The 24,634-nt window shown below is 42.2% G+C and overlaps 1 protein-coding gene across 1 annotated transcript in view; it reads right to left on the reverse strand.

The window, feature by feature from the left end:
• cfap43 (cilia and flagella associated protein 43) overlaps window positions 1-24,634 on the reverse strand; it is a 52,491-nt gene that overhangs the window by 22,624 nt on the left and 5,233 nt on the right. The window contains exons 8-19 of the mRNA XM_060924972.1: window positions 23,913-24,029; window positions 19,865-19,945; window positions 19,582-19,730; window positions 19,360-19,463; window positions 19,119-19,280; window positions 18,855-19,018; window positions 16,929-17,096; window positions 16,709-16,839; window positions 16,429-16,582; window positions 13,529-13,630; window positions 4,468-4,545; window positions 2,572-2,697 (exon numbers count right to left, since the gene is read on the reverse strand). Of these exons, the coding sequence (XP_060780955.1) occupies window positions 2,572-2,697; window positions 4,468-4,545; window positions 13,529-13,630; window positions 16,429-16,582; window positions 16,709-16,839; window positions 16,929-17,096; window positions 18,855-19,018; window positions 19,119-19,280; window positions 19,360-19,463; window positions 19,582-19,730; window positions 19,865-19,945; window positions 23,913-24,029 (1,536 nt within the window). The remainder of the gene's footprint in view (window positions 1-2,571; window positions 2,698-4,467; window positions 4,546-13,528; window positions 13,631-16,428; window positions 16,583-16,708; window positions 16,840-16,928; window positions 17,097-18,854; window positions 19,019-19,118; window positions 19,281-19,359; window positions 19,464-19,581; window positions 19,731-19,864; window positions 19,946-23,912; window positions 24,030-24,634) is intronic.

The following is a 24,634-nucleotide window of genomic DNA, read 5'->3' on the forward strand; positions in this document are numbered from 1 at the left end:
TGTCCAACCTTGTCACTCCCATCGCAAACCATAACATCCTCAACTCCGCCACCTCCAACTTTGCCTCCTGTCTCTTCGTTAAGGGTACGGTCTCCAATCCATACATCACAGCTGGTCTCACTACTGTCTTACACATCTTACCTTTCACTTTTGCTGGGACTTTCCTATCACAAATGACTCCCGAAATCCTTCTCCAACTGCTCCGCCCTGCCTGCACTCTCTTTCTCACCTCACTATCGCAGCCCCCATTTTCCTGCGCAGTTGACCCCAGGTACTTGAATTCGCCAACTTTCTTTACGTCTACTCCTTGCATCTTCACTACACTCTCATTGATGCATTCTCATTGATGCACATGTATTCTGTTTTGCTACTATTCACCTTCATTCCTCTTCATTCCAATGCATACCTCCATCTCTCCAAACCCAGCTCAACCTCCTTTCTACTTTCACCACATATCACAATATCATCCGCAAACATCATGTTCCATGGTGACTCTTGCTTCACTTCGTCCATCAAGCTATCCATCACTATGGCAAACAAGAGAGGACTCAAAGCAGATCCTTGATGGAGTCCCACCTTCACCTTGAACCATTCAGTCATTCCAACTGCATACCTCACTGCTGTTTCACTGTTCTCATACATGTCTTGCACCACTCTGATATACTTCTCATTCACTCCACACTTTCTCATACAATACCATAACTCATCTCTTGGCACTCTGTCGTATGCCTTCTCCAGGTCTACAAACACACAATATACGGTAGCTTTCTCTGGCCTTCCCTGTACTTCTCCATTAACATTCTTAAAGCAAAAATTGTATCCGACATGCTCTTCCTTGGCATAAACCTGTACTGCTGTTCACAAATTGCCACCTCTCTTCTCAATCTCCCCTCCAATACCCTTTCCCATAACTTCATGGTGTGGCTCATCAATTTTATCCCTCTGTAATTACTGCAGCTCTATACATCTCCCTTATTCTTGTATACTGGGACTAGCACACTCTTTCTCCATTCATTTGGCATTTTCTCATTCTCTAAGGTTTTATTAAACAATCTCATTAGGAACTCCACAGCCGTCTCACCCAAACATCTCCAAACCTCAACTGGGATACCATCTGGTCCGACTGCTTTCCCAGTCTTCATTCTTTTCATGGCTGCCCTCACCTCATCCTTACTAACCAACTGTACTTCCTGATTTGCTGTCTCCAGTGAATCTGACCTTTTCTCTCTTGGATTCTCCTCATTTAATAAATCCTCAAAGTACTCTTTCCACCTTCTTAATACACTCTTTGTTTGTCAGCACATCTTTCATTACTCTTACCTGCTGTACATCCCTGTTTCTCTGCCTAGCTAATCTGTACAGGTCTTTCTCTCCTTCTTTGGTCTCCAGTCTTTTGTACAAGAAGGTATGCATCTGCTTTTACCTTTGCTACCACTCTTTTTGCCTTCTGTCTCATCTCTCTGTATAACCGCCTGCTTTCCTCATCTCTCTGATCGTCCCAGTTCTTCTTTGCTAGCCTCTTCTCTTTTATAATTTCCTGCACTTCTTTGTTCCACCACCATGTCTCCTTGTCTTCCTTCCTCCTTCCCAATGACCACCCTAGCACCTTCCTTGCTGCCTCTCTTACTAGTATAGCAGTAGTATCCCAATCTTCTGGCAGACTTCCATTACCACTCAATGCTCATCCTTTTACCATTACCACTCAACGCTTCCTCTTTTTCACTTTCAAGCTCATCCTGCACACAACCACTCGATGTTGTCTAGCTACACTCTCCCCTGCCATCACTTTACAGTCTCCAATCTCCTTCAGGTTACCCCTTCTGCAGAGTATGTAGTCCACCTGTGTAGATCTTCCTCCACTTAAACGTCACCCTGTGCTGCTCTTTCTTCTTGAAGTATGTATTGACTGTTGCCAAATTCATCCTCTTTGAAAAATCAACCACCATTTGCCCTTCCACATTTCTCCCTCTTACACCATATCTGCCCATCATGTCCTCATCTCCTCTGTTTCCCTCACCAACATGTCCATTGAAATCTGCTCTTATCAGCACGCGCTCCTCCTTCGGTATACTTTCTACCACTTCATCCATCTTTTCCCAGAAAGACTCTTTTTCTTCGTTCTCACATCCAACCTGTGGGGCGTACACACACACAGCATTGATTACCACTCCTTGAATCTCCAACTTCATGCCTATCACTCTGACACCCCCTTCACATCAATCACACTGTTGACCAACTCTCCCCTCAAAACAATACCAACACCATTTCTCTTTCCATTGACTCCACAATAAAAGAACTTGTATCCACCTCCAATGTTCTTGGCCTTGCTTCCCGTCCACCTTGTCTCCTGCACACACAAAATGTCCAACTTCCTTCTTTCCATCATACCTGCTAACTCTCTCGCTCTGCCAGTCAATGTTCCCACATTCAGTGTTCCTACCCTCAATTCTAAGCTCCTTCCCTTCCATCTTTCACTCTCTCTCCTAACACGCCTCCCCCCTCTCTTTCTCCTTCTCCGTTTTGGCGCAACAGTAGCAAATAAATAAATAAATAAAGGTACACTGGTTTTACCTTGGTAACCTCCTGCTCTCCCTTGGCTTGTAGTCTCTGCTGCTCCTCCGTGTCCAAGTTAAACTCCAGCTGCTCCAGCTTCTCCATGTCTGGCAGCTTCTCATTCTCTTGCATCATAGCCTGGATCTGGCAACAAGGGAGCATTAAGAAGAAGAAGAAGGCTTTATTTGTCACATGCACACTCAAGCACAGTGAAATTCGTCCTCTGCATTTAACCCATCTGAAGCATTGAACACACGCATGCAAACATACAAGTGAGCAATGAGCACACACACATGCCCAGAGCAGTGGGCAGTTATCCTTCAGCACCCAGGGAGCAGTTGAGGGTTAGATACCTTGCTCAAGGGTGCTTCAGCCAAGGCCGCCCCATGTTAACCTAAATGCATGTCTTTGAACTGTGGGGGAAACCGGAGCACCCGGAGGAAACCCACGCAGACATGGGGAGAACTCCATACAGAAAGGCCCCCGTCGGCCACTGGGCTCGAACCCAGAAGCTTCTTGCTGTGAGGCGACAGCGCTAACCACTACACCACCGTGTCACCCAATGCGATATCTCAGTTATAAGTTATTCTTATTCACTTTAAATATAAATGTTACTGTTATGACAGTGAGGCTCCAAACTTTCAGGGAATCTCAAAAAATGGCACAACTAAATACAAAAATACATAATTGTATGACTCATTGTTATATTGTTGTATAAACAACTAAAACCTTCTTAGAATCAATAATTGCTTAATCATTTATGCTGCTTAAGCTCCCAGATTATTATTCAAAGGTTTGCATATTGTTTATATGAACCATCATAAATTATTAAGTAACTAAAATGAAACTGGAGCGGCATGGTGGTGTAGTGGTTAGCACTGTCGTCTCACAGCAAGAAGGTCCGGGTTCGAGCCCAGCAGCCGGCAAGGGCCTTTCTGTGTGGAGTTTGCATGTTCTCCCCGTGTCTGTGTGGGTTTCCTCCGGGTGCTCCGGTTTCCCCCACAGTCCAAAGACATGCAGGTTAGGCTAACTGGTGGCTCTAAATTGACCGTAGGTGTGAATGTGAGTGTGAATGATTGTCTGTGTCTCTGTGTCAGCCCTGCGATGACCTAGCGACTTGTCCAGGGTGTACCCCGCCTTTCACCCGTAGTCAGCTGTGATAAGCTCCAGCTTGCCTGTGACCCTGTACAGGATAAGTGGCTACAGATAATCTAATCTCATCTCATTATCTCTAGCCACTTTATCCTGTTCTACAGGGTCGCAGGCAAGCTGGAGCCTATCCCAGCTGACTACGGGCAAAAGGCGGGGTACACCCTGGACAAGTCGCCAGGTCATCACAGGGCTGACACATAGACACAGACAACCATTCACACTCACATTCACACCTACGGTCAATTTAGAGTCAACAGTTAACCTAACCTGCATGTCTTTGGACTGTGGGGGAAACCGGAGTATCCGGAGGAAACCCATGCGGACACGGGGAGAACATGCAAACTCCGCACAGAAAGGACCTCGCCGGCCACGGGGGCTACAGATAATGGATGGATAAAATGAAACTATTAGGAAAGGTGTGTTTTTACACGGGTAAGGAATATAGGTCGAAACAGTTGACACGGGTCTAATAGGTTAAGTGATAAACACAACTATCTTCATGAACATTGCAGTAGAGCTGGTTAAAACTGAGTGAGAGTGTACAAATAAATTAGTCTCCTTTACAATATCCTTTTGTGATCAAAATGGTTAATTATAGTCCTAAGTGGAATTTAATTCGAAGTTATTTTTATGAACTCACAACCATACCGATGATATCTCTAAACGAGGATCTAGGAACTCAATTATGCATATTTTATAAAATGTGATCTCTATGTGATTATGGTTACAGCACTGGTATATATTATATTGTGCTGTTCTTACTGTATCCCGAAGTTCTTCTACACTCTTCTTCAGACTCCTCCTGGTCTCTGCAAACTGCTGGCTCTCTTCTTTGAGTATCTGTGAAGACAGCAGACTTTATGGAAGGGAAAGTGGGTGATAATGGTGCTACACACATACACATAATTTCCTGGAGATTATCATGATTTGTCGTAGATATCGCAAGTGTGCAAGACAGACATTACTAAGAATTCTATGAATTAACCCAGTGTTTCTCAACCTTTTTTCAGTCACGGCACCCTTCAGAAGTATGCAAATTCTCAAGGCACCCCCATATAAAATATACGCAGTCATGCTGACCATACGCTGACCCCGGCAGTGACGTTGTTACATGGGAAAGGGGGCCATGAGACAAATTTTGATGATGCATGAGGCGGCGATGATCTACATTAGTGTAACTATCGTTTTCTGGAATTTTAATTCATTTTATTTATTTCAATGTTAGAATATATAATTTTTGACAGCACCCCTAATTAAGCCAGATGGCACCTCAGGGTGCCACAGCACCCCGGTTGAGAAAGGCTGAATTAACCTGTCTGGTCATGATTTTGGCCCAAAACCTAAGATTGACATGATGCCAAGAAGATGGCAGATTTGATAATTGGGTCAACACTGTATTTAAATGATGCATGAAACAGGGTGAATAATGGCATATCAAAACAAGCAGAAGATAAACTTTGTTGATGTAAACACTATGTTTTTGTGAAGCAAGGGTGGTCCCATAAAACCTGAAAGGTATACTAGTCAGGCTGCCAAGTGGAAAAGTGTACATTTTGGTATATACAAGGTTTTTTGACAGAAATGCATTTTTAAAAGCATCAGAATCACATATCTGACAGATGACACTTTGGCACCCTTGAGCATTTTTTTTCTATTAGCAGCTAAAGTATGGTACCCTAGTAGATGATTTTAACGGGTAGATTTTACTGACGAAAATTTAGTTTTGATTATATTTCCATCAATATATATGATCTCTTCATAAAATAAAGATGAAAATGTTTAGAAAACCATGAACTTTCTTTGAGATGTCTTGGTGTGTGTATTTCATCTACAATTTTGCCACTAGGTGGCACTTTATGTCCAAAATAGTCTTCGTAAAGCAATGCGTTTATGTCGATATTTAAGTACTGATAAACTTTAGTAATGCCAACAGTTTTCTTTAACAATTTAATACCTTTTAAAATAGGCTATTTGATATCTTCTTCTTTTGGCTGCTCCCGATTAGGGGTCTCCACAGCGGATCTTTCGTCTCCATTGCTCCCTGTCTTCTGCAACCTTCTCTACCACACCTGCCACTTTCATGTCCTCTCTGACCACATCCATGTATCTCCTCTTTGGCCTTCTTCGTTTTCATGTGCCTGGCAGCTCCATCCTCAACATTCTCCTTCCCACATGCTCTGCATCTCTTCTCAGGATGTGCCCGTACCATCTCAGTCTCATCTCTCTTAGCTTAATTCCCAAGCTCTCCACATGTGCTGTCCCTCTGATGTGCTCGTTCCTTATCCTGTCCAACCTTGTCACTCCCATTGCAAACCATAACATCCTCAACTCCACCACCTCCAACTTTGCCTCCTGTCTTTTCGTACATCACAGCTGGTCTCACTACTGTCTTATACATCTTACCTTTCACTTTTGCTGGGACTTTCCTATCACAAATGACTCCTGAAATCCTTCTCCAACTGCTCCACCCTGCCTGCACTCTCTTTCTCACCTCACTATTGCAGCCCCCATTTTCCTGCACAGTTGACCCCAGATACTTGAATTGACCAACTATCTTTACGTCTACTCCTTGCATCTTCACTACACTCTCATCCCCATTCTCATTGATGCACATGTATTCTCTTTTGCTACTGCTCACCTTCATTCCTCTTCGTTTGAATGCATACCTCCATCTCTCCAAACCCAGCTCAACCTCCTTTCTACTTTCACCACATATCACAATATCATCTGCAAACATCATGTTCCATGGTGACTCTTGCCTCACTTTCTCCATCAAGCTATCCATCACTATGGCAAACAAGAAAGGACTCAAAGCAGATCCTTGATGAAGTCCCACCTTCACCTTTGAACCACTCAGTCGTTCCTCACTGCTGTTTCACTGTTCTCATACATGTCTTGCACCACTCTAATATACTTCTCATTCACTCCACTCTTTCTCATACAATACCATAACTCATCTCTCAGCACTCTATCGTATGCCTTCTCCAGGTCTACAAACACACAATATAGCTTTCTCTGGTCTTCCCTGTACTTCTCCATTAACATTCTTAAAGCAAAAAATTGTATCCGACATGTTGTTCCTTGGCATAAACCTGTACTTCTGTTCACAGATTGCTACCTCTCTTCTCAATCTCACCTCCAATACCCTTTCCCATAACTTCATGGTGTGGCTCATCAATTTTATCCCTCTGTAATTACTGCAGCTCTGTACATCTCCTTTATTCTTGTATATTGGGACTAGCACACTCTTTCTCCATTCATTTGGCATTTTCTCATTCTCTAAGATCTTATTAAACAATCTCGTTAGGAACTCCACAGCCGTGTCACCCAAACATATCCAAACCTCAATCGGGATTATTGATATTATTGGGATTATTGATAGGCTATTTGATATATGCCAGTCAAATATGAATTGAGTCTATGACCAATCAGATGCATGACTATGTCCCTTTATTTGGAAGATATTGAATATTTAAAATCGAAAACTTAGTTTTATTCTTGCACATAAATCACACCAAAATCACATGACCAATTGCATATTATTCAGTATCCAAACTGTCTGTATCATCAACAGCTTGGGGAGAAGTGTTCTCATTGTGACAGGTCTCTCCCCCTTCACATTTACAGTACGAAGTACATGACAAACCAGCAGATCTGAAAGAACAGCAATGTTTACCACATGGTGCTGCCGATTTACAAGTGCAAGCAATAACTTGGAGTGCAGCAGGAGCAATGACAGATGGACCGAACACAGGAATGGGAATGTTACGTTCATCAGTTTTCCATCCAAATTTTGATATATCCTCCTGGGGAGGACCTTGTTCATCTGCTGCACACCAAAGAAGAGTCTGAAGATAGGCACGCTTCATGTGTTCTGAAGCAGATTCCGTTGTAGGAGGGAGACTCTTCAGCTTTGGAGGATCTCTTTTCTTGACAAAGATTTGATGCCTGAGTGTACAGAGATTGCCTCCAATCAGACCACCATAGATGCGAAGCATAACATCGGTACCAGCTTGCGAAACTTCAGATTTGTTTGAAGATGGATCACACATTACGTCAAGGTTGAACTCGCAATTCAGAAGCAGCTTGACAACAAACAGCTTGCAAATGGGTATGACACAGAATCACATCCTGTAAGCGCATGCAGAGGTAGAAGTGTCTTGCATTTTGGTCCAGGTTTTTCAACTGTTGTATTTGATGTCAATGACCTTTCGATCATACCTTTGCACTGATAATTGACATGACACTTTGTGTTTCCATGTGAAGTAAACGAGAAGCACAAATATATCTGTGCCATCAGACACCACTAGAATGCGACCCTTTTGGTTATGGATGCGAAGCATGTAGGCAATGATGTTGACATCTGCCTCTTCATGTTCAAACAAGCAATTTTTTTCATCAGTCAGATGGGGAGATTCACAGTGATGTGTTGTGCTGCAGATGATTCTGATGAGGTTATTTTTATTGTTGGAATTTTTCATAATGGGGTGGCACGGTGGTGTAGTGGTTAGCACTGTCGCCTCACAGCAAGAAGGTCCTGGGTTCGAGCCCAGCAGCCGACAGGGGCCTTTGTGTGGAGTTTGCATGTTCTCCCCGTGTCTGCGTGGGTTTCCTCCGGGTGCTCCAGTTTCCCCCACAGTCCAAAGGCATGCAGATTAGGCTAATTGGTGACTCTAAATTAAGCGTAGATGTGAGTGTGAATGGTTGTTTGTCTCTATGTATCAGCCCGGCGATGACCTGGTGACTTGTCCAGGGTGTACCCCGCCTCTTGCCCATAGTCAGCTGGGATAGGCTCCAGCTTGCTTATGACCTGTACAGGATAAGCGGCTAGAGATAATGGATGGATGGATGAATTTTTCATAACAACATCCCTTGCAGGCATAGCTGTGTTGTCTGTAGTGTGTGTTCCTTCAGCACATTTACACCAGCTCGGCGAAGACGTTCCTGTGATTTCACGGATCCTGGCAGATACTTGTCAAATATCACATATGTTTCATGAGGACGGGTCATGAAATTGCAAAAACTTTCTGCAAATTGTCCTACTGTTCCTACTTTTGGCCACTGTACATGATAGAGTGCTTCATTGCCATCAACAATCTCAGCATCTATTGCATTAAGTGGACTATCATGGAAACCAGCCAGTTTGTTCATGAGTGCAGACTTAGCTGAACTCTGCATGTTTCCGTAATCATCAAAGAGCAAGGATGGAACTGGTGCTAACTCGTACTGAAACAACTCCTCAAGCTTCACTTGTCTCTTTTGGGATACAACAAGGATCCATGCATAGAACATTTCAAGATCATACATGCTCCTGTCATCAACTTTCAAACTTTTCTTTGTTGCCTTCATGGTGACAACTTCTTTGTGGAGAGGAGTATAAAATCCCTCTGGAAGTTTAGCTGAATATTCTAATGCCATTCTCTTTCCAATGTATAGGGCATTATCAGCATTTATGCTTTCAGTTGCCACACGGCCACTTGCAATGTTGTGTAAAGGTGTACAAGAATCAGTGAGAAGTGGATTGGTGTATTTCTGTACTTCAGCAATGATGAGATTTCTATCAGCGGTGTTAAGCTGAGTTCTCTGTCTACCTTCCTCTTTGTGGGGCATCAACGTTGCATCTTCATCCTCATCCAAATCCTCACATTGCATCTTGCCGTAAACAAGACACAAGGCATTACACAGATGATGAGACAGAACCCAGCCAGCTATTTGTTCTTGAGACAGCGTCTTACCCACAAGACCACCTTTTGCCTTACCATATCTGATGTAGGTCTGCTCGCCAAACTGGTCAAGGAATACAGAATTCCAGACACCTCTGTTATGACGACAGACATGCTCACCTTTGACAAAAGCTGTCAGTATGGCATCTGGCAATCATGTTTCCATGTCCTGGATGTGAAACATAATATACCTGGCATAGTTCCAGTGCCCACTTGCAAAAAAAATAAGGAACCATTCTCTTTAAGCAATGCAAGTGAAGGAGCCAATCACCCTCTCTTTCTGTTCGGAGATACATGTGGGCAATTTCAGTTGGGATAATGAAGCGTTCTACTCAAAGTCGTGATGTTCTTGATGTCTTTGTTTCTTCAAGCTTCGCAATCAAGTCTTCAAATGTGATGATTCCAGACTCAGTGAATGGCTTCAGTATTGCTGAAACAACCATTCGATAGGCTCTAAGAGCCTTTGTGAAGCTGAACAGCTGACCGTTCTACTAAATGACTAAGGACGGACAGATGCCCCTTTTCCACCAAAGCAGTTCCAGGGCTGGTTCGGGGCCAGTGCTTAGTTTGGAACCGGGTTTTCTGTTTCCACTGACAAAGAACTGGCTCTGGGGCCAGAAAAACCAGTTCCAGGCTAGCACCAACTCTCTGCTGGGCCAGAGGAAAGAACCGCTTACGTCAGCGGGGGGGCGGAGTTGTTAAGACCAACAATAATAACAAGACCGCGAAAGATCGCCATTTTTAAGCGACAAGAAGCAGTAGCTGTACAAACGCGAAGTCATCCATTATTATTATTATTGTTGTTGTTGCTGCTGCTGCTTCTTCCGTGTTGTTTTTGCTTCGATATTCGCGCCAAGGTTTATGCAAACGTAGCGACGTAACTGACGTATACAGCGACGTAATGACATATACAGCAACGTAACTGACGTATACAGCGACGTAATGACGTGTCTTCCCTTAGCACCGCGAGCTATGGAAAAGCAAACTGGTTCTCAGCTGGCTCGCGAGTTAAACGAGTTGTGAACCAGCACCAGCACTGGCCCCGAACCAGCCCTGGAACTGATTTGGTGGAAAAGAGGCATGAGAGTACCAACATAAGGTCATGGGCTCAAAATGGTGTAAATATCAAAATATGTCTGAACTAGTGAACATAACTATAGCCCAGTAAAAAAAAAATTTAAATTATAACTTTCATAAAGTAGTTTTCTTTGTATTCTTGTGGAAAGATAGACTCGCCATGCAACTGAATGACAGACGACGGACAGTGAGTCACAACATAAGGTTATAGGGTAATTTTTTTGATAATATTAAATACATCCAAGTCTGAAGGAAATATGTCATTGCATGATCTTGTACAGGTGAAATTCTCATGAAAAAAATGTGTGGTTTTGCTTAAGATGACAAAAATTGCTAAAACCTACTCATTTTCATTGTATTCTATTCCAATGAAATGACAACAAAATAACATGTATAGTCGCATACAGTATATTTTTCAATACACACATCAGTGAACTATACATGAATGTAATTCCCTCACGACATATTTAGATATGACAATGAAGCAATATATGGCATGTTATAATCTCCAAATGAATGTGAGTGTGAAATTTTAACAGTAAATTGAGCACCAAAAATGGACTAATGCCGCTTTTCCACTACAAACGCGGCTGAGCCGTGCCGTGCTGAGTCGAGCTGAGTCGAGCTGAGCGGGGCTGTTGGAGTTGCATTTCGACTACAACCGCGCTGAACCGTGCTGGCTGGAAGTGGGTGGACACATTGGGTGGAGTTAGCGAAAGTGGGTGGACGTCACGTGATGTCGTTAAGCAGCGCAAACAGTGACATCAGTGACAGTGGCGGAACAAGTCAGAGCCGGGCCGGGGGCGGGGCAAATGACCGGGCCCTTTATTAAAGCTTATCATAACATCATTTTAGGCTACAAAATGTCCGCAACTGCGGTGTTTACCAATTTCAACACTACCGGGTGCAACTATGTTATTTAGTACATCAAGTCCTTCAAATGAACATGTAACTCAGAAACAAAAAACATTAGGATACTGTACATGGCTCATAATAAAACATCAATAGCCTATACTGCGCACATTATTTGAAGGGCATACGAATGAGCGCTCAGAGGTTGCAACGGTGACAGGAAGAGTCAGAAATAAAAGGAGGGCGGTGCAAACCTCACTGAATGCACTGTGTTTACCAATTTCAACACTACGGGGTGCAACTATGTTATTTTGTACATTAAGTCCTTCAAACGAACATGTAACTCAGAAACAAAAAAACATTAGGCGACATACTGTACATGGCTCATAATAAAACATCAATAGCCTACTGCGCGCATTATTTGAAGGGCATACGACAAGCCTTGCGCTCCGCGAACTCGTCCACGATGCTCTGTATGTCACTGATTCAGTGATCTTTTAAGCGGTAGTCTCACGACCCGAATAGTAAACAATAAACATGGAGGACATGGTGTCGTTAGTGTTGCTGGTCTTGGTGCTGTGGCTTGTTGTCACCGACAACGCCAACAGATACTGGCAAGAGCGTATAGATGAGGCGAGGCGCATAAGGCTTCAGAAATTCTCGTAATTCGTAATTATTCTTCTTCCGGGTTTACGGTGTTTACAGATCCCAGCGCGCTCGCGGGGCATGTGTGGGCATGTGAGGACACGCCTCCTCACCAATCAGTGCACAGGGGAGTGTCTGCTCACGCCCCCAGCCTCACTCGGCACGGTTTGGCTCGCTTCAGCCCCACTCCAAAACGGTGCGAGTTTTAGGGGCTAAGCAGGGCTGAAACGAGCTGAGTCGTGCTGGTTTTTGGTAGTCGAAACGCGAGCCGTGTCGGGCTGAAGTGAGCTGAAGCGAGCTGAAGTGAGCTGAAAAAGGGTAGTGGAAAAGGGCCATTAGGGTACTCCTATAATTTCGTAAATAGAAAAAAAAAATGCTCAATGATGACAGGGTGTCATCCTTCAGATTCTGCTTCCCAAGATATCAGACACCCCAAATCTGCGAAAAAAAAAAACCCATACCTTAATGTATGGTTTGGCCCATTTTGGCCATTTGGCAGCCTGACTATACTGCCTTTCAGATTTTTCAAGTGTAGGTCATAAAAAGAATTTTCCCTGACACCCAATTATTTTGTTTAGTGGACTGAAAGCTGCTGAATTCAAATCACAGACTTCCAATTTTATAATTTTTTTTTTTAAAAACAGAACAATTAATGAATTTAAAGCCAAGTGGCCCTAAATTCTCCGCTATTTTTTCCTGCTTCACCATGACCCAATTCAAGATACTACGTCATGCATCATGTGGTGGGCTTTCCCTGTTTGCGCAAGGCATTGTGGGATACAAATTTGAAACAGGAGAGAAAAATGGAGGGCATGAGTGTGCGAATGAAATGTGAAAGACCGACTACAGTAATGGAAAGTGAGAAGAAAACATGTTATGTTGCGAAGGAAAGGAAACGCAGGACCAAACTAATAAATATCGGTGGTCAGCGAGCACCTCGGTGTGATCAGCTGTTCATTTAGTTACAGAATGATGTAACTGTCAGTGTGGGGTCAAGGTAAACCTGTAAATGGCAGTAAGGCAACACTGTGGATACTAGCTGCTGTAAAACCCAAAAGAAGAAGAAAAAGGTAAACCTGCACATGCGCACACGTACTTCATCTGTCTGCTTGACTGCACGAAGCGAGCAATTTCATGCACATTATTTGCTCAGGAATCCCCTCAAATTAAATAACTTTCCAGCCACAGAATGGCATGATGTTTTTTTATTTATTACAGAAATAAACATATATCACAATGACCAAATTTCAGAGGGAACTAAACTTCACCAATTTTATTAAATCGAAAGGCCATCTCGCTTGAAACCTACAAAAAAAAAGTAATTTCTGCAAAAATTATGAAAAAGCCCTAAATGTACACCATAACACAGTTTTGTCCATTTGTCACCATAAATTTCAAGCTCCTTTAATGTGATTTGTGCAGAAACAGCAACATTACAACATTCTGCACAGATCTCAGAATATAATTTTGTTATTCTATTAGACATGTATGAAATGCTGATAATGTGTTTCACATTAGACACTTACAGTATTTAGTTTATTATCCAGCCATGTGGAATTGTATGGAGTTGGAGAAGGCAGACTGTTATAACCCTCATTCTTGTCTGTTCCTTGGCCCCTGCCACTGACCTAAAATAAATAAATAAATAAATAAATAAACAAACAAACAAACGGGCGGCACGGTGGTGTAGTGGTTAGCCCTGTCACCTCACAACAAGAAGGTCCGGGTTCGAGCCCCGTGGCCAATGAGGTCCTTTCTGTGCGGAGTTTGCATGTTCTCCCCGTGTCCGCGTGGGTTTCCTCTGGGTGCTCTGGTTTCCCCCACAGTCCAAAGACATGCAGGTTAGGTTAACTGGTGACTCTAAATTGACCGTAGGTGTGAATGTGAGTGTGAATGGTTGTCTGTGTCTATGTGTCAGCCCTGTGATGACCTGGTGACTTGTCCAGGGTGTACAGTGCCTTGAAAAAGTATTCATACCCCTTGGACTTTTTCACATTTTTCCACCTTACAACCACGAACTTGAAAGTTTTTTTATTGAGATTTTATGTGATCGACCAACACAGAGTAGCACATAATTGTGAAGTGAAACGAAAATGATAAATGGTCTTCAAAATTTTAAACAAATAAAAATCTGAAAAATGTGGTGTGCATTAGTATTCAGCCCCCCCCGCGTCAATACTTTGTAAAGCCACCTTTTGCTGCAATTACAGCTGCAAGTCTTTTGTGATATGTTTCTACCAGCTTTGCACATCTAGACACTGAAATTTTTGCCCATTCTTCTTTGCAAAATAGCTCAAGCTCAGCCAGATTGGATGGAGAGCGTCTGTGAACAGCAATTTTCAAGTCTTGCCACAGATGCTCAATGGAATTTAGGTCTGGACTTTGACTGGGCCATTCTAACACATGAATATTCTTTGATTCTAAACCATTCCATTTTAACTCTGGCTGTATGTTTAGGGTCATTGTCTTGCTGGAAGGTGAATCTCCTTCCCAGTCTCAAGTCTTTTGCAGCTTCCAACAGGTTTTCTTCCAGGATTGCCCTGTATTTAGCTCCATCCATCTTCCCATCAACTCTGACCAGCTTCCCTGTCCCTGCTGAAGAAAAGCATCCCCATAGCATGATGCTGCCACCACCATGTTTCACAGTGGGGATGGTGTGTGCAGGGTGATGAGCAGTGTTAGTTTTCTGCCACACATAGCGCTTTGCATTTAGGCCAAAAAGTTCAACTTTGATCTCATCTGACCAAAGCACCTTCTTCCACATGTTTGCTGTGTCCCCTACATGGCTTCTTATGCCTGTCTTTCAACAATGGCTTTCTTCTTGCCACTCTTCCAAAAAGGCCAGATTTGTGGAGTGTACGACTTATAGTTGTCCCGTGCACAGATTCTCCCACCTGAGCTGTGGATTTCTGCAGCTCCTCCAGAGTGATCATGGGCCTCTTGGCTGCTTCTCTGACCAGTGCTCTCCTTGCTCACCTCTGTCAGTTTAGGTGGACAGCCATGTCTTGGTAGGTTTGCAGTTGTGCCATACTTTTTCCATTTTTGAATGATGGATTGAACAGTGCTTCTTGAGATGTTCAGAGCTTGGGATATTTTTTTATAACCTAACCCTGCTTTAAACTTCTCCAGAACTTTATCCCTGACCTGTCTGGTGAGTTCTTTGGTCTTCATGATGCTGTTTGTTCTTCAGTGTTCTCTAACAAACCACTGAGGCCTTCACAGAACAAGTGTATTTATGCTGAGAGTAAATTACACACAGCAGGACTCTATTAACTAATTAGATGACTTCTGAAGGCAAATGATTGCACTGGATTGTATTTAGAGGTATCAATACTAATGCACACCACATTTTTCAGATTTTTATTTGTTTAAAATTTTGAAGACCATTTATCATTTTCGTTTCACTTCACAATTATGTGCTACTCTGTGTTGGTCTATCACATAAAATCTCAATAAAAAACTTTTAAGTTCGTGGTTGTAAGGTGGAAAAATGTGAAAAAGTTCAAGGGGTATGAATACTTTTTCAAGGCACTGTACCCCGCCTGTCGCCCGTAGTCAGCTGGGATAGGCTCCAGCTTGCCTGCGACCCTGTAGAACAGGATAAAGCGGCTAGAGATAATGAGATGAGATAAAAAACCTTTAGTTAGAACATTTTAGTTTAATTTTTAGAAAAATAGTTATATTCTTATGCATACATGCATCTCCAAAAAGCTTAAAAGAGAAAAAAGGAAGTTTTTGGAACAGAAAAAGGCCCAATTCTAGCTGGAACCTCTTTTGTTTCACCAAGATATTATGTAATTGATTCTGCTCTGGAACAGAATTAAAAAAAAAAAGTTTGACTTTCAGCACTAAATTCCCAAACCAGTCAACCACTCTGATATCTGCCTTTCAGACAGTTGCCCAGCAAAATTTAATACATTTGCAAGGAGCTTAATGAAAAGCCACATCGTCATGGTAATATCAGTGAAGTGAGAAACACCCATCCATCCATTAACTGTAGCCACTTATCCTGTACAGGGTCGCAGGCAAGCTGGAGCCTATCCCAGCTGACTATGGGCGAGAGGCAGGGTACACCCTGGACAAGTCAACAGATCATCACAGGGCTGGCACATAGAGACACACAACCATTCACACTCACATTCACACCTACGGTCAATTTAGAGCCACCAATTAGCCTAACCTGCATGTCTTTGGACTGTGGGGGAAACCGGAGCACCCGGAGGAAACCCACGCAGACACGGGGAGAACATGCAAACTCCACACAGAAAGGCCCTCGTTGGCTGCTGGGCTCGAACCCAGGACCTTCTTGCTGTGAGGCGACAGTGCTAACCACTACACCACCATGCCAGCCAGTGAGAAACATAGAATTACAAAAATAACAACATGCTAGACATTAGTTGAATAATAAAGCACTGTAGTTCTATACCTCTGCTGTATGTGATGATGCAAATCCCACTGTTGTCTGCGATGGCAGTTCCCAGTCAGCCATGTCACTGAGGATGGGGTTCTCTTGGGACATTTTATCTTCAAAGGAGGCCACCATAGACAGGTCATCCTGGGCAGCTGCAGCTATCTTTAACCTGTTCAAATTTGAATTTTCATACTTTAAGAAAAATGATGTACTATTTTTCGTCCCCCAGAAATTAAATAGAGCTTTACAATCCTAGTACAATTTGCAGTTTCTATGTAATGGCAAAAATGTCTACCTGAGCCTGCTGCAGACCAGAGAGCCATCTCGGAAGCCGGTCGTGATAAAAGTTTGACTGTCAGGGGTGAAAGACAGAGAGCGAATTCCTCCCAACCACCAAGAGTGGCACTGCTTTTGCACATACTTCTCCTGAACAAAACAGATCAGTGCAAGATGTCAGTACACTGCACTACTGAACATGTGTAAAGTCTGCAAAACTGTTCTAACTCTGATATGACCAGAGTGGTGATGTCATGGATGAGAAGCAGCCCGTCTCTGCTGACAGATGCCAGCCAGCTCTGATGAGGAGAGAGATACAATGATGCAGGGCCAAGAGGATGACCCTCTACCTCCTTCTCTGGACTCAGTCTAACCACTTTCTGGTTACTGGACAATGTTTCCACACTCTGCAAATCAGATGAGAAATACTTGTGTTAACCTCTATGTTTGTTTTGAGACAAAATGATAAAAAAAAATGCTACATCATTGTCAACAAAGTGATACATGTAAATGTGTTAAATAAATGCAAACGTGGGCAGCATGGTGGTGTAGTGGTTAGCGCTGTCGCCTCACAGCAAGAAGGTCCTGGGTTCGAGCCCAGTGGCCGACGGGGGCCTTTCTGTGTGGAGTTTGCATGTTCTCCCCGTGTCCGCGTGGGTTTCCTCCGGGTACTCTGGTTTCCCCCACAGTCCAAAGACATGCAGGTTAGGCTAACTGGTGACTCTAAATTGACCGTAGGTGTGAATGTGAATGGTTGTCTGTGTCTATGTGTCAGCCCTGCGATAACCTGGCGACTTGTCCAGGGTGTACCCTGCCTCTCGCCCATAGTCAACTGGGATAGGCTCCGGGTTGCCTGCGACCCTGGACAGGATAAGCGGCTACAGATAATGGATGGATGGATGGATGGATGGACAAATGCAAACGTGTATGAAAATAAATCAGAAACAAAAGAGAGATTTTTATCCCTCTCTCATTATATCCCACACTTATGTTCACTCTACGGGAGGATCCCAAAGTATGAAAAGGTTTGGAGTTTGTGTCCACAACTATTATTTAGTGTATATTGCTAATACTTGAGATAAAGTTGTGATAAAGGATATATAGAGTATTGAGTAAGTGTTGAACAGGAAATGCGTATTCAGTATTCATAAATGTATACCACAGCGCTGTTGACATTCTCGAATCAGTTTTATTTATTTATTTTTGCATCAGGTCTGATGGTAATGCAGGCTGCAAGGCAAATCAACACACTTGTTTCTATAGCAACAACAACAACAATTTACAGAAACCAGTATGGTGGACCATCCACATAATCTATGACTAATAATAGTCATACAGATTTAAAAACATGTTATTTAACAAAGAAACATATAATTTTTGCTATGGTATGGAAGGAGTGTATAGTCAGCACTATACTTTTTGTATAAGTCAGTAGGTTGTACATCACGAGAGATTCTTCAGGACAGAGGACTCTGTGTTTAGTGGTTTCTTGGTAAAAAAGATATATATTTTTTCTCTTATTCACTTCAAGAGAAAGTAAAGAGATCAGTGTTTACAGCTGCTATAATGAAAGTGATCATGCAAACTACCTTTTTTCATGACTGTTCTACAGCATTAACATTAATATCATTCTTTATTCACTAAAAATTTTAATCATCTGCACATTTGTGATATAAGAGGAATAAACCACTTTGGGATGTACCATTAGATAAAAATAATATATCAGTCAGTGTGGCCACTTTGCATTGGGCCATATCACACCACCCCATCATTGATTATTTTCCTACAACAGCATGTCCTGTCATGTGCTGTTCCTTGCTTATTACATGACTTTGTTGAATACTTGATTCTCATTGCCCAATTCTACTGTTTCTTATTCCTGTATAAAAGACCATTGCTGTGGACCGCATAATTAGCAGAAGCAATAAAATTATTTTCATATCAATATTTTGTGCCATATTATTGATTTCTTTAGTAAGTAGCCATACAATAAGTAGGATAATGTACAGCAAGCTGGTCATAATTGTGAAATAAGCCCCTTCAGGGTAATTCAAGACCTCTCTGCTTCACACCAGGGTCTTTTTTTTTTTTAATTTCACAATAATGACCAACTCAATGTATATTACCCCTTACTTAACAAATGTTCAGTGCACTACACATCATACCTGTGGTAGTTGGAATCTTTGCAGAACTTTCTTCTCGTGACAATAACCAAAGATTGTTTTGGTATCCAGAACACATGAGGAAAGAGAGTGTAGGATCTCATACACACACGTTTGGATAACGTGTTCTCCCAGTAGGCCACGGGGGTCCACACACTTTGCTGTCTCTAAGAACAGGAAGTCATTTAATAACGCTGAGAGATTTACATAAACTGTAACAAAAATATTACATGTTTCTTTAACTGTGCTGTTTTATGAAAAATCTACCAGAGAGCTGTTGTGTAGACACTGACAGCAACATGAGCAGATTCCCTTCTTTATGTTCCTTATCTGTCCTGTTCTTCTCACTATTACAGAGCACCAGTACATCCACCTGCTTGCTTTCTTTCTGGTACTGGGTGGACAGACTCACAGTGGCACCCAGAGCATCTGAAAAGAATGAAAAAAGTAAATGAGATGTATGTCAGTGACAGACTCACATTTATAAAATAGCTAAGCTATAATGTACCAGTGTATCCAATAATCTCAAATGCATTAGATGGTCTTGCATCCAGCAAAAATATGTGTGAATCGAATGCTCCTGTAATCAAGAAATTTGCCCCTTGATCGAAACTGTTGAAAAAAAAAATTAAACAATGAGACTACACAATAATAATTTTAAATGAAAAAAAAAAAATCTGTGCACCTTCAAGCAGTCTGTTAAAATGTTAGATATAATAACAACACTTACACTAAATGCTCTACAGGCACATGGTACAGATGGACAGTGTGAACCAGTCGAGGTTTCTGTGCTCTAGTCAGATCTACGAACAGGACATGGCCTGTTACTGCTCCCACAGCAACGTACTGCGCTATTGGGCAACATGCCAAGCAGGTCACCTGTGTTCACATTACAGGAAATTTATTACATAAAGTCACTTACAGGATGTTTAGTGTAAAATATATGTGCCATTAATAAGAAAATAATGGGTGTGTTGGTGGGTGGAGGAATAAAACCAAAGGATGTCACTAACATTAGTGTGTAGAGAGATGGATGCAATGCAATCTCCATCCTCCAGTGACCACAGCTGCAGCTCCCCAGACTCTCTGAGTGACTGCAGCCACACACACACACACACACACACACACACACACACACACACACACACACACACACACACACACACACACACACACCACATTAGCATCAAAATACACATTTCAAATCTACAACCCCAAACCAGAAAAAGTTGGGACAGTATGGAAAATGCTAATAAAAACTGCAGCACATTCCAAAAAAAGTTGTGACAGTGAGGAGCAATTTAGGGCTAGTAATGAGGTAAAACAATTAAATAATGATGTGATTTGAAATAGGTGATGTTAACCGGGGATTGTAATCATGATTGGATACAAAATCAGTATCCCGGAAAGGCCTAGACTTTGAGGAGTAAAGATGGGTTGAGGATCTCCAGTTTATCAACAAAGGTGTGAGAAAATTATCGAAATGTTTAAAAAGAATGTTTCTTAAATAAATACATGAAGGGATTTGGATATTTCACCCTCTGTGGTGCATAATATCATTAAATGTTTCAAGGAATATTGAGGAATTTTGGTGCGCAAAGGGCAAGGGCGCAAGCCTAAGCTGAACACCCGTGATCTCTGATCCCTCAGATGGCATCAAGAACCATCATTCATCTATTGAGGTTTTTCACCCACGTGACCAAGTCATGTGATGCATCGTTAGGCTGCCATTTTGGACGTCATGGCTCGAATCAGTTTGAATGCGAGGAAGGCGACAAACGAAAAACATAAAAGAAAAAGGAGCGAGATGCAGAAAACACCTTCACTATCCAGCGACGTAGGGCATTTACAGGGCGAGCAGAGGGAGAGGTATTTGCAAAAATTGAGGTTAGCAGGCTTAGAGAACGACGTTTACCTGCTTCCACTAGGATTGTTTACTGACGTACGGAAGTACACGAAGCCCTCGTCTTTACCTGACTTCGGCCCACATGATCTGTATACCTATGTCATTAAAAACCCATCGCCATACACAGGTATTGATCTGAAAGCGTATAAGAGTTTGGATGCCTACAAATATTTTGTGTCAGGCTGGGTAACATGCCTACATCAGCGGGTCGTCCCTGGAGCCGGTGGTCGCCATCTTATTACAGCTAAGGTTTGTTCACATTTTCATTTACTTTCGGTCCTCAGGATAAACAAAATGTTATTAAATGTCATTGAAATAACTTCTTAGTCTGTTGAGACATGGCCCGTTATAAATTTGCTGTTACCAGGCAATGACCAAGAACTGTATTATTAGGGTCGGTGTCTGTGTTGTAGCAGTGTACTAGCAGCTAGCTGTTAGCACTAGCTAATGTCAACAACATAGTAGCTAGTATGTTACTGTAGCAATGTTTACGTTCAGTCATTTGGATGACTGTTAAAACCTTTCAGTCTCAAGTTTTTCCTTTATTGTATTTACTAGTTTACTGTAATTATGATCCGGCAGCTATTTACACCGGATCCAGTGTAAATAACTGCCGGAGCGCGCTCCGGCTTGCTCCCCCTCAAATTAAGCAGCGCACTCCGGGAGCAAGCCGGAGCGCGCTGCTTAATTTGAGGGGGAGCAAGCCGGAGCGCGCGCTGGAACCTTGGCCGGAGCACTCCGGGAGCAAGCCGGGGCGCGCTGCTTAATTTGAGGGGGAGCAAGCCGGAGCGCGCTCCGGAACCTCGGCCGGAGCACTCCGGGAGCAAGCCGGAGCGTGCTGCTTAATTTGAGGGGGAGCAAGCTGGAGCGCGCTCCGGAACCTTGGCCGGAGCACTCCGGGAGCAAGCCGGAGCGTGCTGCTTAATTTGAGGGGGAGCAAGCCGGCGCGCGCTCCGGAACCTCGGCCAGAGCACTCCGGGAGCAAGCCGGAGCACGCTGCTTAATTTGAGGGGGAGCAAGCCGGAGCGCGCTCCGGCAGCTATTTACATTGGATCCGGTGTAAATAGCTGCCGGATCATAATTACAGTAAACTAGTAAATACAGTAAAGGAAAAACTTGAGACTGAAATGTTTTAACAGTCATCCAAATGACTGAACGTAAACATTGCTACAGTAACATACTAGCTACTATGTTGTTGACATTAGCTAGCTTGACCTTCAAAATGGCGGACACCGGGGCGTCACGTGACCCTGTGACGTCAGGTGAAATACCTCAATAGCTGATATAACCACATGGGCTCAGGATTACTTTGGCAAACCTTTGTCAAGCACTACAATACAGAGTTACATCCACAAATACCAATTAAAACTTTACTGTGCAAAAAGGAAGCCTTTTATTAACTGTATCCAGAAGTGCCGCTGACTTCCCTGGGCTCAGAGGCATCTGGGATGGACCATCACACAGTGGAAACGTGTACTGTGGTCAGACAAATCAGTATTGCAGGTGTTTTTTGGAAGAAACAGATGCTGTGTTCTCTAGACCAAAGACGAAAAGGACCATCCAGACCGTTACAGTACCAGCAACAAGTCCAAAGGCCAGGGTCTGTCATGGTATGGGGTTGTGTCAGTGCACTTGGTAAAGGTAACTTACACTTCTGTAATGGCAGCATTAATGCTGAAAAGTACAGTGAGATTTTGGAGCAACATATGCTGCCTTCAAGACAACATCTTTTCCAGAGATATTTCAACAAGACAATGTAAAACCACATTCTACACACATTACAAAAGCATGGCTGTGGAAAAAGAGGGTGCCTGTGCCCTCTGTCTCCAAGGGAGAACGTGTGACGAATTTTGAAATGAAAACTATGACAACAACGACCCTGTGCTCTTACACTTTAAAGTGCATATCCTGGACCAAATTCAGTTTTTTTTAATATGAAAGAATGTCCCTTTGCACACTCATCCAGGAGGGTAATTTTGCACAAGGCCATCTGTCTACAGCAGAAAAAAATAAAATAACAAAACACGTCTGGAAAAATCCCAAGGGAGTCTGGAGCCAGATTCGTGACGTCACCTGCGGAAGCGCCAGCAGGCTGCGAGAGCTTGCATGGTTTCAGTGCACAATCTGTGTAGACCAAGTTTAGCAGCTAGCGATTTTGCATTGAAATATGGAATTGTCACCTGAGCGCAATGTTACTTCACCTTTGGATGAAGAATGTAATGTTGCTACACCCTCCTACGATACATCTGTTAACCATTTTAATAATTATGTGATAACGTTGAAGAAATTTGCAGAAAACCACCAGGTCATTTTCTCATAAACAAACCAGTAGGATTCAGAGGGAGGCGTCCCGCATGTGACGTCACGAAAATCAATGTTTGCCGGGAAATCCAAATGCCAAGTTTTTTCAGAGGCAGACCAATTTGCCTCAAATGGCTTGATTTCAACTGAATTTTTCTGGTATTACTCAAGGTAAAAAAATTGCACAAAATGCAAAATGTGACAGATATTTGACCAAAGTTTAATATAAAATAGGAGAATTACATTGATCTTGCTCCTGAATTTACCCGTGATATGCACTTTAAGACCTGTTGGCAGGAAGAACGGGACAAAATAACACCTGAAACGCTTCATCACTTGGTGTCTTCAGTCCCTAAACATCTTTTAAGTGCTGTGCACAGGAATGGCAACATTCTCAAGTGGTAAATGCTTTACTATCCCAACTTTTTTTTACAATATGTTGCAAAAATCAAAATTGAAATAAGCATTTATTTTGAAAAAATAAAATAAAATTAATGAGATAAAACATCAAATAATGTGCTATTGTATTGTTTTGAGTGCAGTACAGGTCTAAGATTGTTTACAAAGTATTGTTTTCAGTTTTAATTGCAATTTGAACATACCGGCCCAACTTTTTTCTGATTTGGGTTTGTAAAAATGTAATCTTTAAAAAGAAAAAAAAATTAAATAAATGTCTTACTGAATTATTAACATATTGTCTATAATAATTGTATATACCAAATTTTGCAATCAAGATTATTGCAATAATCAAAAATGTGAGACAGCCTAGATCCAATTTTAGCCTATATAATCATCACTGTTCTCTACTAGTTATGAATATAGTGAGAGTAAATAAATATCTGGTATCATTTTACCACACAGAGGTTCTTTTCAGCGTATACTGGAGCTGCAGCGATAAAGTCTCCACACAACACATCCAGAACTTTGACGACGTCATTTTTAAGCCCTGGATTGTACTTGTAAATACGTCCCTACAAAACAGCAAGATTTAGAACAGGTCTTATAAACCTTATAAACACTGTAATTTACTTAGATTATGTTGAATGAGCAATATTGCAAAGCACCAGACATTTAGGTAAGAAATAAATCACAAAGAGGCACGCTGTTATAGGAAACAACCAGAGGTGATGCAGTGCACTGAGTTTGATGTTACTACCCCAGAGTTGTTCGCTTTACTCTAACAGCTTGCCCAAGTTTTTCTTATTCCTCTTATACCACAGTAATTTGCCAGTGATTATATGCTTCACTGATTAAAGAACAAAATATTACCTGTTTACAGTTACATTCAATGTTGTGGAACAATCCCAAAACTATTTAGCTCCTGTTACCACTTATGCTACAACGGCTGCTCCTTCACCACTCTTTTTTCTTTCTCTTGAAGTTAATAAAGAAAAAAAATCCACTACACTAATGAAAAACAGGAAAGTAGAAAATCCTCTGTTCTGAAGAACAGCTAAAAGAAAAACTGCTGTTACAAAGTGCTGACACCCAAGACTTCTTCAATAAATGTTAAATAAATGTGTCCTTACAGAAAACTTCACCTTATCAATGATGATATATTTTCTTTGTCACATAT

This window comes from Neoarius graeffei, chromosome 7 (assembly GCF_027579695.1).
Source record: "Neoarius graeffei isolate fNeoGra1 chromosome 7, fNeoGra1.pri, whole genome shotgun sequence".
NCBI lineage: Eukaryota > Metazoa > Chordata > Actinopteri > Siluriformes > Ariidae > Neoarius > Neoarius graeffei.